Source organism: Varanus komodoensis, unplaced genomic scaffold, assembly GCF_004798865.1.
Source record: "Varanus komodoensis strain SLA01 unplaced genomic scaffold, ASM479886v1 scaffold3, whole genome shotgun sequence".
NCBI lineage: Eukaryota > Metazoa > Chordata > Lepidosauria > Squamata > Varanidae > Varanus > Varanus komodoensis.
This window is the reverse complement of record NW_025335761.1, coordinates 60,717,690-60,736,431: the sequence shown is the minus strand read 5'-3', so window position 1 is coordinate 60,736,431 and position 18,742 is coordinate 60,717,690. Positions and strand designations below refer to the sequence as shown.

General features: G+C 45.6%; 1 protein-coding gene across 2 annotated transcripts in view; it reads right to left on the bottom strand.

Annotated features, from left to right (window-relative positions):
* The window catches only part of RTN1 (reticulon 1), a 74,747-nt gene that overhangs the window by 22,786 nt on the left and 33,219 nt on the right, over positions 1 to 18,742 (bottom strand). Inside the window, exon 1 of one of the 2 annotated variants that reach the window (XM_044436300.1) lies at positions 11,972 to 12,032. The exons of the other annotated variant lie outside the window; for it this stretch is intronic. Coding sequence (XP_044292235.1) covers positions 11,972 to 12,032 — 61 coding nt within the window. Of the gene's footprint in view, positions 1 to 11,971; positions 12,033 to 18,742 lie in introns of those variants that run through there. 2 annotated transcript variants of the gene reach the window in all.

The window sequence follows — 18,742 nt, the reverse complement described above, 5'->3', positions numbered from 1 at the left end:
ATGTGTTTAAAATTGTTTTTTAAATTGTATGGAGAAATCTTTATGTTGCTTTTATTGTTATCTGGTTGTTGTGTTGTGCTGTGTTGCTGTAAACCACCCAGAGTGCTTCAGCTATTGGGCAGTATAGAAATAAAATCAATAAATCAATAAATTATATGCTGGATCTGAAACTGTGCCATAAAAAAGAAAAGTTGCAAGCTGTTGGGTATTGTCTGTCTGTTTTTTATTTTTATATCACCCAATATCCAGAGTTTTTTGAGCAACTCACAATTAATTGATAATTAATATTAAACATATTAAACATAATAACATAGTAATTTATAAATAAATAAATAACCCCCAAAACAATGTGAGAAGCAGTACTGGGGCTTCTGTAAGAAGGTGGAATCAGCAAATATGGCCTCCCTCTTCTTTCTCCAATGGGAAAAACTGGAGGCTTTTGAAATGCAATCTTTATTTGAGCTAGTTTTGTGATACAGGGCTATTCTCAAGTAGCATCAATCAAGTTAACAAGCTCTTGCTGATGTGAAGTGCTGATTCCAAGCTGAAGACCCGCCCCCTTCCTTTCCCAAAAGGCTCGACTGCCCCCTCAGGGAGGTTCATGCTGCTTGTGAGCCACATGACTCATTAACGAGGCCACTCATTTGGCTGGATGCCAGCTCACTGGGTTAATGGATTCCCACTCCTGCTTTTCAGCCCCTCCCTGTTATACAGTGTCTCTCCCTGAACCCGAGGAAGTTTGGTTTTCCACAGCTGTCTGACCAATCTCACTCTGTAACCGTGACATTTCTGTGGCACATTTCAACCCCTCTCCCTCTCCATCCAGCTCCACATCTGAGCATTCTAGGTGGGAATGTTGTTTGAGAAAAACGGACCCCTTCTCTACATCTTCCATCAGTGGAAGGAGCCCTTCTATTAATTTTAACAGAAGGGCTCCAATGAATAATATTATCATCATTGCTATTATCCTTCGATGTATATACTACCTTTACACCAGAAATAATGCCAAGGTTCCCAACCACAATAAGACCAATATCAAAACAAAACCTCAGTTAAAACAGTAATAAAAACTAATACTTGGAAAGCACAATTAAAAACATAACAATGAAAGCAATGATGAAGGCCACGAGCCAATTGAACCTCCTTCAGCTACAGTCCTTTTTGCATGCCGGCACTGTCTGAATGAGAACATCTTGGCTGGGAGAAAACAGAGGGAGCCAACCCAGCCTCTACTGGCAGGTTGTTCCAGAGCTTGGGTGAAGTCACATAAAGGTCCTCTGGGAGATCCCCTCTAAACATGCCTCTGATGGCTTGTTATTAAGTACACTATTCCAAGATGCCTTTGGCAGGCCATGCTGCTAGTCCTCATGGATGTGGTGGTCAGTGTATACAACCCTCTGAAGTGCTTGTTCCCTAAAACCATACCTAAAACTATTTTTCTCTGTTCCACATTGGAGGGCATGCCGTCATTTGCATGATACCCCCTTCTTTCGTAAATCCTTAATGCACGTCAGAAAGGAGGACCAACAGGGGATGGGAGACTGGCATCTCAGTAATGATATGGATTTTGAGTGCAATGCAACCCCTCTTCCAGTCTGACATCAATCCAATATTCTAACATTTGAGATTATGCATTTGAAAGGTAAGGGGAAATCTCTGCTCAGGAGAAACAGATATAAGCATATCTGTACAAACACAAATGTGATCATCCAAGACTGAATTTCAACAACATCACTGGAAAACTAGAGGAAACCAGGTCAAGAAATGCTTTGCTCATTAGGAGATGGATCCTGCATAAAGAAGCCAAGGCAGGGCAACAGATTCGAAGGCAGGAGTCTGTTAGGGTGGCCAGATTCACTGGCAAAGATTCCCATTCACTAACGACATGGCTTGATTTAATATCAGACAAGTGTCACCCCCAGCATTATTACTCAGACATTCCTGTCAAGTTAGTTGTAGTTCTCTTGATATTTGCTGTACCCCAAGCAACGCTGTTTCTGGAAGCTTCTTACAACATCACCTGGCCAAAAAAAAAGAAAAATGTGCAAAAGAAAGAATGTGGAGATCATATTGCTAGCATTAGGGCAAAGAATTATTTCTTTGCATAGGACAGTAGGAAGAAACTGCCAGGGAAGTGACAGAAGACTGCAGCTGAGCTATATCACTTGCATGAATTTTCTGTGCAGGAGAGACTGAGAAGTTAGGGTTTGAGCCTGTGCTTCTCTCTGCAAAGTGCTTCTAAAGAAACAGCAAGAGATTAAGTCCTAAGACAGACAAATTATCCATTACTAAGTTGATGGTCCTGGACAACACACACCAGAGTTCTGAAAAACCCCAAGGCTAAACTTTTGAACTTTTAACCTGAATAGGTAATCTGTCTCTTAAATCCATTTCCCCATACCAAGGAATTCAAGAAGAGTCAGCAAAGCACAACCCCAAGCATTATCAAAGCTAAAATTGTTAAATAGATAGAAGAACAAGCCCTGAGTAAAGAAAGCCAGCATGGCTTCTGCAAAAAGAAATACTGCTTTGCCAACCTATAGGCATTCTTTCTGAAGTGCCAAAGTTAAAAGGTTCCTTAATCAACAGGCAGATTTGTATAAAATTTGTACATTGAATAACAATTATATAGCTAAACATACAACGCTTCTCCAAAAGACTCCTCAACTGGAGGTGACTAACCAGGAAAAGCGTTTCCAGAGTAGGAGCAGACAGCTCAATGAAAATATCAGCTCAGCTGCTAAAAAGACCAATTCTGTGCCGGAGTATCAGGTAAAACTACCGGCATCATAATGCCTTTGCAAAAATATACATTGCAGCAACATTTGGAATACTATGCCCATTTCTGGCTATGCCATCCAAGCAAAGAATATCACAAAGGTGAATAAAATAAACCCGTTGTGTAATCTAGTGGGCCCTTCTTACATTCTTTTGTGACGTTCAGGCCACAGTTTTGTCAGCGAGAAATATCTCAAGCAGTTTTGATAGGATAAGGGACTAGCTCCTCTTGAACAAAATGCCATAATTGATCTAGCTTACATGTATCCATTCTGGTAGTTATTGACCAGAATCTGGCATCTGAAATGCTGTTTAGGTACATCTGGCCCTGATATGTATTAATCCATGATCTTTGCTCCTCCCCCTCCTTTGTTGTCAAAAGTGAGACTCCAAGCTCCATGTGGAAGGATCCTATTGTGTTCTTCTGTCTTTTAGCTTTACCTATCTAACTAGCTATTACAATACTTTTGCTGAAGGAACAGCACTGGCTGCCTATTTGCTACAGGGTCAGCTTTACAGTTCCAGATCTCCTGAACATCTGGGGCCCTTCAACTGTATCAACCTGCCTGGTCACCAAAGTCACCCGAGAACTCTCTCCTGGTGGTTCCATGTGGACCTGTGGGATGACCAGAGGCCACCCTGAGGGAAGCCTTCAGTGAGGCGCTCCTGGGAGGACACTCCGTTGTTTGCAGCACCTGCTGCAAACAGACTCGGTCCAAGAAGCCTTTCTTGCAACTAGCCATGCTTGCCTCGGCTTTAATGTGCCACTTTAATGTGAGGATACCTGAGGGAACGTCTCCTTCCCTATATGCCCTCACGCCTCTTAAGATCTGCAGGAGAGACCCTGCTCCAGGAATCCTCCCTGAAAGAGGTAAAGTGGAAGCCCATCCAGAGGAGGGCCTTCTCTGTCGTGGCGCCCAGACTGTGGAATGTGCTCCCCAGAGTGGTTTGCCTGGCGCCGAGTTTATATTCTTTTCAGTGCCAGGTGAAAACCTTTTTATTTAACCATCATTTTAAGTATGAGGGATTTTAGTTGTTTGAGTTAACAGTCGCATTTCTATTTATTTAGTTTATTTTTCTTTATGAATGTGATTTATTCATTTCTTGCTATTTATTGCTTTAACACTATTGCTGGTTGCACTTTTAATATTATTGTTGTTTTTAATTTTTGTAAGTCATCCTGAGACGTTTTATGGGGAAGGACGGGATATAAATGTTTTAAATAATTAGATCTGCTTTATCTGGGTAATGCTCGCCACTCCAGAATCTGCTTAGATATGCAGAAGTATACAAATGCTCCAAACAAACTAACTAAACCCCCTGGCTTGGAGACCGATGCTCACTGATGGCAGCTATGAGGAACAGGAGAAAGGTTTCTACAGAATGAAGAGGTTGGATATTGGAAGGCTCTGGCAAAGGTTTGTGAAGCAGAAGCACAATTAAAAATCATTTATCTATAATTAGATCCTTCTGCAAAGGCTCCAGGCTCCACACAGAAAGTCGCTATTTTACACAGATAAGGAAAAGGGGAAATGCCTTTCTATGCATGAAGGTAAGCTGATGGAGCTGGGCATGTTTAGACCGAGGGAGGAGCCTGGAAGCTCTGAAAAGACTAAATCTAATGGGCTTATATCATAGCATAGCAGATTCCGTTCCTTTATTATATCAATATCCTGCCACTTTTGCTGCAGGGAACCCAAGGCAGCTTACATCATCGTTCTCCTCCTCCTCTCCAATTTATCCTCACAACAATCTGGTGAGGTAGGTTCAGCGGAGAGGCCATGTTTGGCCCAAAGCCACCCAAGGAGCTTTTTGGCCGAATGAGGACTAGAACCCCAATCTCCTGAGTCTCAATCCACTGCTCTAACCAGTTGGCCACACTAGTGTTCCAGGGGCTGAATGTTTGGAGAAACATCTTGGCAGTAAGAACAACTCAACAATGGAACCACTTGGAGCATGGATAAGAAGCTGGACTGCGTAAGGCAACCTGTTGCCCTCCATATCAGAGAGCCAGTGCGGTGTAGTGGTTAAGAGCCTGGGACTGGGACTCGGAGGATCTGGGTTCTAGTCCCCGCTCAGCCATGGAGCCCACTGGGGGACTTTGGGCCAGTCACAGACTCTCAGCCCAACCTGCCTCACAGGGTTGTTGTTGTGGGGATAAGATGGAGGAGGAGAATGATGTAAACTGCCCTGAGCCCTTCGTAGGAAAAAGGCAGGATATAAATTGCAATGTAAGTAAGTAAGTAAGTAAGTAAGTAAGTAAGTAAGAAAGAAAGAAAGAAAGAAAGAGTCTGTCTGTCTGTCTGTCTGTCTGTCTGTCTGTCTGTCTAAAACTCCAGCATAGCTGGGGAACTGGAGAACAACAGGTTCGAGAAAGTTAAGATAAAGCATATAACATGGAGAAATTCCTGTTTGAAATGGTCCATCGGGCTAGGAGGGCATTACCATTGCTGGAATCCAGTCCCCACCTGGAATCTTGCTGGAAGGTGATGCTGGCAGACCTCCAGGCAAGCATCATGGTATCTTCATGGAGAGACTGGTACCGGCAGATGGCTATGAGCACCTGCCACTGTTTTTGGAGCTAAGCAAGCATGTGGAGTTTGGATGGAGGGGCCCCTGGGAATCCATGCACACTGCTCCGAGCTCTCTAAGAGAAGGGTAGGATGCAAGCAGGATGCAGGAATAAAATCAATCCAAGATGCTCTGCAAGACGGGGAGCCTTGCATAACTGCAGTTCCCGACATTCTTGGCGTGTTGCTGTACCAGATGAGATCACCTGGATAGCGTTGCTTTCAGTCACATCTTTTGGCAGTACGTTAACAAACGTCTGAGCAAGGCATGGAAACATCCACGCAGCGTTCGGGAGTAGGCTCCTGGGTACCGGAGCACTAGATCCAAGCTTCTCAGAATACACTGCTTCCAAATTTCTGAAAGCTGCTCACAAGAATCAGTTGTGGGTTGTTTGTTTATATTCCCCTTGAGACTGACCATCCTCCATATTCTATTATTTTTATTAAACAATCCATCAACCACATCCATAATTTTACAGTGTCATCTTATACAAATTTACTCAGAAGTCTCACTGGAGCTTATTCTGGAATAAGTAAAGCAAAGGACTGCGAAGAGTCTTATCGATACTGGGGGGGGGGGGGGCAGGGAGTGAGGTGAATGTTTGCTTCATGAGCTCCCTCATGACAGTCTGGTAATAATGTATGTATATTTAGCCACAGGAAAAACACCTTCTGTAGATATATACAATTACTCTTTGTAATGGAGACAAAACGCTGCAAATATGCAGTGAGTCTTAGCATCTGTTATAAATCTAGGTTTGCTGGAGAAGACAATCGTGCTAGGGAGAGGTGAAGGAAGAAGTGGGGGGGGGGGGAACCAACTATGAGACAGAGGGGCTCCATGAAGGAAGCTGGAGCCTTGGATTTCCAAGAGCTGAGCAGGGCTGTCAAGGACAGGAGATTCTGGAGCACACTCATCCACAGGGTCGCCATAAGTCATAAACTACTCGGCATACAACACAACACAATGCACACCATTTCCCCCTGTAAAATCTATCAGAGATGCGTTGTAGGTGCCATTCTACAATCAGGTGTAGAAAGCTGCAGCACACAGCTTTCCTCACTCTTAACATCCCATCTTCTTAGACTGGATTTATTTCCCAGCTAAGCCTGAGTTTTGAGACAGGAATATTAAAAAGCCAGACCTGGGTTCAAAATTCCTCCTCAGTCATAGCCTGGGTACGTCACTGTATTTCATTGTAACTTACTTCCCAGTTTGTCTGAAGAAAAAATGGGAAAATCCCAGACATGTCTCCATAGGATAGGGGTGCAGAACCCCCAGTCCAAGGACTTAATCTGGCCCCCTGAATGCCCCACAGGACCATCTGGGCTGCACAGACACCCCCTTCCCGCTAGAGTTGGGATTCCACCACAGGTGGGTTTTGGTGCCATGTGGGAATCTACACAGTTATTTCCAGTCTGTGACTGGAGATAACAGTGGCAATCCTCATGCACACTGTCTCCCATGTAGCACAGGGCATCTTCGGAAGAAGGGTAAGCTACATATAGGAGGGCAAAAGCCATACTTTAGCTATATGTGCAGCAAACCCCAGAAGTTCTGGGTTACGTCCCTGCCACCTCCAGTTGGAACGTCAACAGATAAGCTTCATATTTGTCTACCACCCAGAAGACACCCAGCTGAACAGCCAGCTATGTACAGGTCAGTGCCAGGGTTAATCCACAGCTTTTGATATGTGCCATTAGCGCATCTCTGACTGTGAATTAGCACCTTCAACCCTGTGAATTAGCACCTTCCAAAATGCCCTGTCCTTGTCAGCCCGGCTCAGCTATTGTGAACTCAAGGTCAGGACTTCTTTAATGGAGTCAACCCAGCTCATAGCTGGTCTCCCCCTTCTCCTCCTCCTTCCTTCTACCTTCAACTTTCCCTACCATGACTCTCAAGAGAGTCTTGCCTTCTCATGATTTGCCTGAAGAACAACAGCCTCAGTAGGGAATGTCCTTTCATGGAAAGCTACCTCATGTCCCCTCTCAACTATTCCCTGTTCTGGTTGGCAGTGACTCCTCAGGTTCTCCTACCGAGGCATTTCCTATTGCCTACTTTTTCAGAACTCTCTCACTTCGTGGTGGGGAACCCTTTTCAGGCTGAGTGCCACATCGGCCCCCGAGGGCCTATGGGCTGGAGGTTCCCCATCTCCACTTTGACTGGGGTCGCCAGGAGGAACACCTGGGACGTTCTAAGCCCTCACCTTGCATAGGCAGACCTTTTCTGTTAGGGGGCAGGATAGGTAAAAGTGACCTTGACAGTCTAAGCAGATTCTTCTGGGTGAGATGGCCCAACGGCCCGATGCAGGACGAAGTGGCACCCAACGTTTAGTGTGCAAAATTAAATCAATAGTGTAGGAAATCAGGAAAACCATGAGAGGATGTGTTTCTAGGAATCTGAACTACAGTTTTCTAGACATACCACTTGTTTATTTTTAATTGTTGATGTGGAGATTGCTGTGTGTAGATAGTGAGTGCAATGGCCTGGGTGACTATTGGACCTACACACAGAAAATCTAGGTTCACAGGCTGCAACCATTTTGCCCTTAATTATGGTGAATAATTATGTACAGGATCATTGCAGTTTTTGAATGCAGCACAATGGAATCCTGGAGGTGAAATCCTGTCTTAATTATTCATGAATATGGCACAGTCCTATGCAAATTTAGAGAGAAAATAAGACATAACTCCCAGCACATCTGAGCCTTAAATCCAATTCATGTCAGTGAGGCTCACACAAGTTTAAATACCGTATTTTTTGCTCTATAAGACGCACTTTTCCCCCCTCAGAAGTAAGGGGAAATGTCTGTGCGTCTTATAGAGCGAATGTGTTTGTGCAGTAAGTCTGTCAGATGTGCAGCCCATGGGGAAGTGATGGGGAATGTGCCTGTGATGATGTGCCCATTTGATTCAGAATATTTTTTCTTGTTTTCCTCCTCTAAAAACTAGGTGCGTCTTATGGTCAGGGGCGTCTTATAGAGCGAAAAATAGGGAAGGTTTAGGATTGGAACTCGGTGGCCATGGGTAAGCTGTCATCTCCAAGCTGCAAAATGGAAATTTTTGATAAAGCTGCAGAGGCATTGCAGGGAAGACTTATGCACAAGAAGTGCAGTAACAATGGAAAAACTGTAATAGATCTGTACAAACCTCATTTTTTAAGGTATAGTCTATACATGCACACAGCAAAGGTTATGTGCATGCATGCTTGCACTATAAATAAATAGACTTCAAGCTCATTCAGCTAATTTATAACTGATCAATCGGTGAGAATAGTATTAAACAGGGAGGGCAGGTTTTAATCAGGATGGTGATGGCATGAGTGTTAAGAATATACATTATATTTTGGAATTGTTTAATCTCTGATGTGATAGCTGTGATGAAAAAGAAGCCGTTGAAGCAGAGTTTTCTTTCTAGCATAGATGGCTGCCTTTGTTTAATTGTGAATTTTCATGTTGTCTCATGGAATCTCAAAAATGTACCTATGTTAACATTTTGCAATGTGCAAATTAATCAAGGATGAAATCCTATGCATGCCGGGAGTTGTAGGCCTTTTTTCTGTCTAAATGTGCATAGGATTGCTTATTAAATCTCTTAATGAGTGCTTTGTTTAAGGTAAACAATTCATTTGTTAACCTATCTTTATGGTCATATCTTAACTCAGACCAAAATGAGGACCTGCCAGTCATAACTGCCTTGGACTTCCAAGAGAGGTGGTTGAGGCCCCATCGGTGAGGGTGTTCAAGGAAAGACAGGACAACCACATGTTGGGAAGTACGTGAGCAGAGCAGGCCGGAGTTGGGGGTCAGACTAGATGGCCCCTTCAGACTCGCTTTGTTTCTATGTTTCTTTACATGATCAGAATGAGGCCTTCAGGAAGCATCACTGCATCCAATATGGCAGATCTGTATGCAAGCATCAATAAAGGCAGAAATAGATGCACTCCCATAAACCAACCAGAAGATAGCTTGTTTGCACACATGAGGACAGAGGACTGTTTTATTCACAGAAAAGAAAAATAAGGACCTCTCCCTACATTTCGTTGTCTATGTGCATAACTGAACATGCAATGCATGAACAAGTTGCTTCAAAACCCTTTTACTCACAGATGTACTTCCTAGGAAGCCAGGAAGGGCTCTTTGTGGAGGGTGCATCCAGGAGCAAATCCAGGTTTGTTGATATGCAAATGACCCTTTCTTTGATCACATTTCTATCCCATCCAATAGTCAGAGCTCTCTGGGCTGTATCCAGCATTATACTCTGAAGCTAACCTGTTTATCTCTTTTATTCAGGTCCCCTTCCCCTTTCTGCCCAAAGATGCCACTAGTTATCCATTATGGTGTACCTGAAGCCATGTCAGTTGCTACACCATGTTTACAAAAAGCATCTTGTAAGACTACAAATCCCCAGACTCAAGCAGTTGACAGTTTTTGGCAGAAACCTTTATACACTAAAATGCTATCATAATAACAAATCATGGCTCATGTTTTTAATTCATTGTGTCTGTGTTCCTCCCACAAATTCAACCATCTCTCCAGGCACTATTCTACTTTGCTTAATCTAATTCCCTGTATCTGTCTCTAATTCCCTATATGATTTTCATAGGCTCTTATCCGTACTGGATACAAAGTTTATCTCCAGCGAATTAAGAGTTACCTGAAATGAAACTGTAATTAAACTAGTGAACAAAGATAATAGAAAATCTCTATGATGAAACTTGCTATCTTAGCAAATCGATGTTCATTTTTCTTTTTAACAATCTTTTTTAAAAAATGACCTTTTTTCTCTTTAGAATGAAACTATCTACATGGGTTTTAAAATGGCACAGTTATATATGTCATGGTTATTTCTAAAATAAAACGACCCCCCACTATTTTCATTTATGTTCGTCCCGTCAGGGAGAAGCAAATACTGAGAACGCATATATTGCACAAAAAGAGGCTGCAGCAGTCCTACATTTTAAGCAATATTGATTACTGATTTCAAAACAATGATATGGGGAGAAATTGGAAGAATAAATTACATCCTATTATTCACTCAGAGCAGGAGACTAAAAAATGTTTTTTAAAAAATAAAAATTGAACTCTCAGTCTGCAACCCTCTGCACATTTCCCTAAGAACTCAACGGGGTTACTTCTGAATAGATAGCGCATGAGACTGTGTAGTGCATCAAGGTGAATTCAACAGTATGACTTGGTGAATATTTCTTTCTCCCATAAACAACGAAGAAAATGTTTTAGATGAAAGCTCGTAACTTAGGATTCAAATGAAAATATATACCCAGTGAAACCATAATTACATAAAAAGTCCAATCTCTTTGAAATCCTGGCTTGCAAAACCGCATACAGAATCCAACAGTCCTATAGGTCAAAATGCAAATATCAGAAGCTTCTATTTTCAAGTCTACAGAGAAGCATTTTCTTGAAATATCCTCCTGTAATCTACTTTTCAACACACCAGTCACCCCATTCCCGATGGTCATTTCTATCTCACAACAACAACCATGACCACACAATTTGACAAAGGATTAAGAAATCACATTTGGGTTAACAGGGTGGTGTGTCCTTTTTGCCTCTCTTCTTTTTCTTATGAAATTATGTCTGAAGAAACATGCACATGGGCCCTTGGTGCTGGACATGACTTGAATGTAAACCTTACCTTAGGCTAAAAGGACTCCATGCAGAAATAACAATACCTATTCTATATTAATGGGAATATGAGCCTTACCAAAATGAAAGAGCATCTTAAAACGAGGTGAGGAGCAGAAACAAGAAACATCAGTAAACTACAGGATTACTGGGCAGTGAGGCATGTTTTTTCCCACCTCAAATGGTACCAAAACAAAGGAAGCTTCTGAGTCGCAAAGAAGTCTGCATAAAAATGGCTGAAAAGCAGTGTAAGACAAGAAGGTAGCCGGCCACACCCCAATGGGACAGTGTTCAAAACAAACCTCAGAATGACAGATCCTATTGTTTCCTTTCACTTGCTCAACAGATGATCAAGAACATTAAATATTGGGGCTCTGTTTTGGTTTTTTCCAGCATGCTGAGAATATGAATAAGCCCAAATTGCTGGCAAAGTTCAACAACAATAAAAGAAAATCAGATGGCTACAGTCAAGTTGCGCTGTGGCAGTGGTCTTTGTACCAAGGACAGGCAGGGCTTTCCATATGGGTGTGTCCCTTAACAAAAACAGGTTGCTCTCTCCAAAACATGACACCCACAGAAAACATCAGTAGCAAAATCTCCCCATCCCTGCTTCCTGACTGTCTCCCAAACAGTCAGACTGTGATCACACGAATTCACAGGCAGTGGTGCTCACCGGCTGTAGACTGGCTGTCCAAGGTGGTCACAGCTATCCCGCAGGATAGGAAAGCAACGGGACATTGCTAAGCACAGCACACATGACAGTGGGAAATAGACACGCAGAAAAATCACTGGCAGCTTGGTATATATGCACAGAAAACACAATGCACATGAACATGTGCGGAAGCATGCAAACCCCCGAGGCAACGGGGATGGGGGGGAAGCAAAAATACAGCAATGTAAAATGTACATCTCTCTGTGAGGTCTCCCCATGCAATCTTTCCTGGGCATGCAAAGCTAGAGTAGCGGGGTAAATACCCTGGCCTTTCCAATTGTTCCAGAGGCACTCCATCTTCGTGGAATCCGCGCTGGCTTGCATCTTGCGAGAGAGAGGCAGGCGAGAACGGCTGGCTCCTCTTTATCCCTCTGCTTGGTCACTGCCTTTTCCTATCGCCCGAGCATTCCAGAGCAGGAATAGGTGAGCGGGGCTCGCTCGCGCGCGCGCGCCGCCTCTCCGCCCCCCTCCTCGCACTGGCGAGGGAGGATGCTGCTCAGCAGAAGAGGGGCCGAGCGGGGGGGCGGGGGGAGGGAGGGAGGGCGCACGGAAAGCGCTGCGGTCGCCACTGCAGCAAATCAGCGGAAGGATGCTGCGAGCGCCCTGGGGACCGGTCTCTTTTGTGAAATGGGGGGCGCTGCGGCGGCGGCGGCGGCGGCACTTTTGCAAATAATAATGGAGATCTTGGGCGGGGGGGGGGGGGAGAAAGCCGAAGGGGGGGGGGGGGTTTGGTTCTTTAACCGGGGAAAAAGGTAACGAAACCTGACAGCTAAAGAACAAAAACAAATGGGGGGGGGAGCGGGGGGGGGGAGGGTGACGTGGGGAGGGGGAGAAGGGCGCGGCTTCCTCCGTGTTTACTCAGCAGTCACTATTTTTCTTCCAGAAATTTCTTGACAAACTGAAAGACTCTCGTGTTTTCTTGGGATTTAGATGGACAGGCTGCCCAGGCTGCCCGTGCCCTTCTTCCCATCTGTCTCTACTAATCCTGCTTCCCAGACATATCTGCAGATAACGCCGCTGAAGGCGGCGAAGGAAGCGAAAGGAGATCAGGACTCCGTGCCAGCGCTGAACTAGGTTTATCTATGCGTTCCAGAGAGTCCTGGATTTACTCACTGGGACTTTTTTCCTTCCAGGATAATCCTAAAATGTATGTCCAAATGGGAAAGATAACCGCCCCCCCCAGGGGCCCAGCAGGCCCGTCCACTCTGCTGACCAGAAGTGAACCCCGAGAATGACCAACCAGGGGCCTCCCCCCACCTCGTGTAGGGATCGCGCAGCTGCATCAAGGCCAAGGTGGGCCAGGTGGATGCAGGGCCCCCCATTCTGTCCCCGGTTCTGAACTCACACGTGACATTTATGCAAGTGCACACGCAGAGAGCGCTGTTTTATTTATTTATTTAAAATATTGATATGCCGCCCTAAATTGCAAAAAAACCTTTATGTGAAATGGTGCAAAAGCCAGTTTTTGCTACATGCCCTAGAGGAAATCATTTTCCATGCTTTCCTTGAAATAAAATTAATTATCTCATCCATGGCGAGCTACTCTGTAGAAACCCTTGCAGAGCATATACTGCATAGCTGAAAAAACGCAAGTACACATCACAGCCCTGTCTTAGGCACACACCCTCACAAAGGCTGGCTCAAGCTATTCTTTCCTGCAAAATGGCCAAATAGGATGCGCGCGCGCGCGCGCGCACACACACACACACACACACACACACAGAGTTGGGGCTTGCCAGGCACTCTGCTGCACAAGGAGAACCAGCAGATGCTTCCCACTTCTTATTGGCTGATTGTGAGCTGGCTACAAACTCTCGTCCAAACCTACCTCACAAGACTGTTGTGAAGATAAAAAAAACAAGGAGATCTTTAGCTCCTGGATGAAATTAAATAAATACTTGCACGCTTGAAGCATATGATTGCCTCACACTTTGTTCATAATAGGGCACTTTAGCAGATACACTGGCGAATCGTGCATCGTACGCTGTCCGTCTGTTGTTCACATCGGTGTGTATGCTGTTCTAGTCAGCCCAGAGTGGACCACGCATGTCTGACTGTGCTGATTCCAAGTCCAAGAGAAACAGACCTCCCTTTAGGGTTGCAGGCCACTGGTGTAGCTACTGGCCAGGTCACGTGGATGCTGGAAATGCTCTGGTTGAGGCCATCTTGGCAGACTCTAGAACCCATGTGAGCTGGGGCTGAGCAGTTATTGGACAGTCTGCAGGAGAATACAAGAGGGTTTTTGGGGGAGTCTCCACAAAGGACAGGCACTCCATGGAAAGGAGACGTGAACTCTTTGCTCTTGGACCCATGCTGAGGACAACTGCCCAGGAAGTGGAGATGCGCAAACCAGTCACCACAGGGGTTACCCCAGAGTATTCCGCTGGGGCAGGTGCTCAGGTGAGGGCTCCCCCAAAGAGGGAACACCTGACGCAGGTGCCAGGGGGCCTTCACCACGGAAACCACCAGTCCTCAAAGAACCAGGCAGACAGCTTAATGCAGGCCATGGTAGGCAGCCCAGGTTTCATGCAAATTGACACCTGCCACCAAATCTCCACCTTAAACCACTCAAAACACTAGAGCTCTGTGCTCTGAAACTGGCCAACAGTTTCCCTGTGCTGCATGTTTTCCTGAATGCCTTTTTTTATAACCATGATTTCTCGAAAACCAGGCTCTGTGCTTTGGTGGGGAAAGCACTGATTTAACAACCAGGCTGCCTGCAACGTGCTGAGCCAAGCTGAGCTGAGCTGTTACCCAAGCTGTGCTCCTCAAAGGGCACAAGAGGCTGCAAGGAAGCCCAATGCAAGGGACCCCAGCAAGAACGCGAGTCAGTCTCCGGGGACTATTTGCCCGGCGGGCTCCGGGACAACAAGCCTTGCACCTGTAGCCAGGTGCATATGGATGCCAGATCACCACCCATATGCTCTAATCCCTGAGCTAAATGAGGCCTTGTCCCAGGTATCAGTGACGGAGAACCTTTGAGAGACTGAGTGCCCAAACTGCAGCCGAAAACCCACTTACTTATTGCTAAGAACCAACACTGCAATAAAACCTGAATATGGAGGGTTTAGTTTAGAAAAAACAACTCATACATAAGAAAACTCACAGCCAGTCCAAGCAAATATATATTTATATATCCTTGGCAACGCACTGACCAGTCATGTGAAAGCTCAGACAAGTCGTGGCTCATGCATCGCGGCTTGTGACGTCATCGCCTGGTGTCGCTACTCCTTTCCGAGCATGTGCATGGCCCCTGTGTGCGCTGTTATCTGACGTTCGGATGCTGGGGTGATGCTGGGGCGACTCGGCCTGCGTGCCAACAGAGAGGGCTCTGTGTGCCCGCTGTGGCACGTGTGCCATAGGTTCGCCGCCACTGCCTTATATCCTTTGGGCTAATTAATGTGGGACTCTAAGTTACATTAATGAAATAAATAAATACCCCATGTTCTCTTCCCTGGATCTAAGGTCCCGCTTAGCTTAATGGGACTTATTTTCCAGAGTGAATGTATTTGCAGAAAATTGCACTGTTACTCAATTATGCCAATATTCTTCCAGCCCTCAACTTCAACCACACCTGTGTCTCACCCACACACACGCTCACATGAGGATGCACAAACGCGCAACTGAAAACTCACCCCACCACCTGCAGATGTGGTCATGCCACTGGGCTAGGCATCACTCTTGATTTCAGCAATATGTGCATGGGAACCGTGGGCTAATTTGCCGGGCCGACAAAAACCATTCTCGGCTGTTCTGCCCACCCACCACCCTCACACAATATGGGCACAACAGCAGAATTTGTTTACGTCGGTAGGGTGATTGTTTTAATGTTGACAAATGCACTAAAAAAAGCTTTAGATTTTTTTTGGCATGAATAAGACCTCAGCTAGGAAGAACGTAGATTCTGGTCACCCCCTTCTAATTACTGTTTGGGACTGAAGATGCTCCTACCCAATCACAATGAGGCTGAAATCCTGAATTTCTCAATTCTTTCATGTGGGCAGGAACCACCCGTGCTACACTTGAGGGGGCTGCAGCCTGTAACCTTGATCTCTGCAGCCAAATATCAATCACCGATTTGCTAAACAGACGGAATGTTTATTTCATTGTTATGCCACCCAATACCTGATGGTAGCAGATCCATCCCTCACAGACAGAACTGGGCATGAGTATATTCTTCTCCTATCTCAGGTTCCACAAGGACTAGAAACTTGCTTTTTTCTGTCTGAAAGCTGGGCACAAGGGCCAGCTAATGGGAACACTGAAATGGTGTGCTGGGACTGTGGACCCCTTAGCCTCAATCCAGTCATGGCTAAGGGGTCCACAGCTCCAGCTGTTCACACCTGGACTGTGATCAAACCTGTTGTCCAGGTGTGAACAGCAGGTGGGCAACTCCAAGGTCCCTTCTTGCTCATCCACCTCTTGAAGTTTAAGCCAGAGATGGCTAAGCAGATCCTCAAACAGAACAGGCACTTCGGCTATGGCTTTGTGGAGATAAAAAGACTTACAGTTCATCACACCTGGTGCTCCTGGTTAAGGAAGGCTGTATAACAATTACAAGAGGATGAAAGAAGAGGCTGTTCCTGGGATCAGAGATCAATGGTGTGTCTTTTCCACCCTGGTTATCAAGGCCCAGAGTGATCATAGGTTCCAGTAAGTGTGAGACAAAGGAACCATGATGAAAGACTTCCACGCCCATTTTTTTTGTTACTGGGTGCACCTCCATAGGACCAAGACTAACTTCCCTGGGAGAAAAACAGTACAGCACAATGCACAAGGAAAATACAGGCTGCAATAAATATATCAACATGTTTTTAAATAGTAGAAAAGATGAAAGTAAGAAGACGAATGCCAGCATTTAAAATGCCTTCACCTTGCCCTACTCTGTCACCAGAACATGGGACCTTTTGCAGAAGGGGCCTAATGGATGTCCCTGGATAAAGTGTAGCCTGACTTGGGGGCTACCAATGATAAGGCCCTGCTCAGTGCAGGAACAAATCTCCTTTCCATAAATGAAGGCAGTACCCAAAGACCCAGTGAAATGGGAGGAATTATGAGGGGACAAGTTTGCGCCGGGAGAAAGAGGGCCCACTCAGAGGCTTTCCAGAGTTGAACCTTCACACATCTGTGTGACAGGCAGCCATCCAACAGGTCCAGGCTTCTTGATACACTGCATCTCCATGCCGGACAAGGCTAAACCTATCTCTTTTAATTAGAATTTACTAACCCTGGGGCCAAATTTCATATTATATTATTATTCCACAGCTGGGGGCCTCAATCCAGGGCATTCCCAACTTGGATCAGGCCCCCACAACAGGGGAGAAATCCCCTTTCTCCATTACTGGTTTCCTCAAAGGATCTGCTTACTTCAGGCAGCAACCTGAAGGCAAGCTGGAATTAATGGGTGGGGGAGAGCAGATTCCACAGGAATCGGGTGCAGGGTCTCAATCCAGAACAGCAGAATGTTCAGGATCGGGCCCCACAGCCACTATTCCCTCAAAATAGAAACATAGAGTGAGTCAGAAGGGGTTCCCTGGGCCATCTAGTCTGACCACTGGTTCCAGCCGGCTCCGCTCACGACATGCCCACCATGTGGACATCCAGCCTATCCTTGAACACCCTCACCGATGGGGCCTCAACCACCTCCCATGGAAGCCCATTCCACACCCTCGGGGTCCTAACTGTCAGGAAGCGCTTCCTGGCATCCAAATGGAACCTTGGTTCCTTGAGCTTGGCTCGGTTGGAGCGTGTCCTGCCTTCCTCTGCAGGGGAGAACAGGTCTCTACCCACCTCTGCGTGGCACCCCCTCACGTACCTGTCTGTTGCTAACAGGTCCCCTCTGAGTCTCCTCCTCTCAAGGCTGAGAAGACCCAGCTCCCTCAGGCTCTCCTCAGATGGCTTTCCCTGCAATCCAGCCACCATCCTCGTGGCCCTTCGCTGCACTGATTCCAACCTTGCTAGATCCTTCTTGTAATGAGGAGCCCAGAACTGAACACAATACTCCAGTTGCGGGCGCACCAGAGTCATATAGAGTGGTAGTAATACCTCTCTCGATCTAGAAGCCTCGCTTCTGGCTATGCAACCAAGGGTGGCGTTCGCCCTTTTGACCACCACGTCACACCACGTCAGGCTGACTCATGTTTAGCCTGCAGTCAACCAGCACCCCGAGGTCCCTTTCACAAGTGCTGCTCTCTAGCCACTTGTCACTTGACCTGTACTTTTGACACCTATTCCTATGCCCCAAGTGCAAGACCTTGCGCTTATCCACATTGAACGCCATCCTGTTATCCCTGGCCCACTTCCATAGTCTGTCCAGATCCTTCTGGATGCGGAGTAGCTGCTCCTCAGTTGTGGCCACTGTGGCCATTTTAGTATCGTCTGCAAATTTGATCAGCATAAAAACACCCAATTTAAAAACACTTTCCAAAAAAAGGCAAATGCAGCGAGTCCTTCGGTGCTCAGCTTCTGCTCACAGGCACAGAGACTGTGTCAGGAAAGGAGGAGATGCAGATTCTGTTTTTAAAGCCTGGCCATGGTATGCTGTGTTTTGTTTACTTATTTATTAGATTTCTATCTCACCCTTTTCCTTCCAAGGAACTCAAGGTGACTGACAACCTCATCCTCTTGCGGAAAACAACTGTTGAATTGTTACTCACTCAGTGGAAGAAGGAAATCGAGATGAATTAAGAATTAAGTTTTGGTTTCTGTATTCACACAAGAGGGACCACTTAAACTGAAAAGGAAAAGTAAGACAGTGCCTGAGAAACAAAGGAGCCATTTGTTAAGTCATGCAGCCTGTCTGAAGGAATGTGGAGGAGAGGAAGAGATAATTGGCTTGGAAGAAAGTTTGCTACTTCCTATCTCATCCTCCCAGTAGTTTTATGAGATCGGTGGCAGGAGGGCAAGGTGGAGTCAGGGAGGAGTAAACTAGTGAACCTGTAGTTGTAAGCAGGTGGAATAAGTTGATGAATATTAGCTCTCACACCCTGAATAGACAATGGGCTATTTATAATGCACATGCAATGTACGTAGAT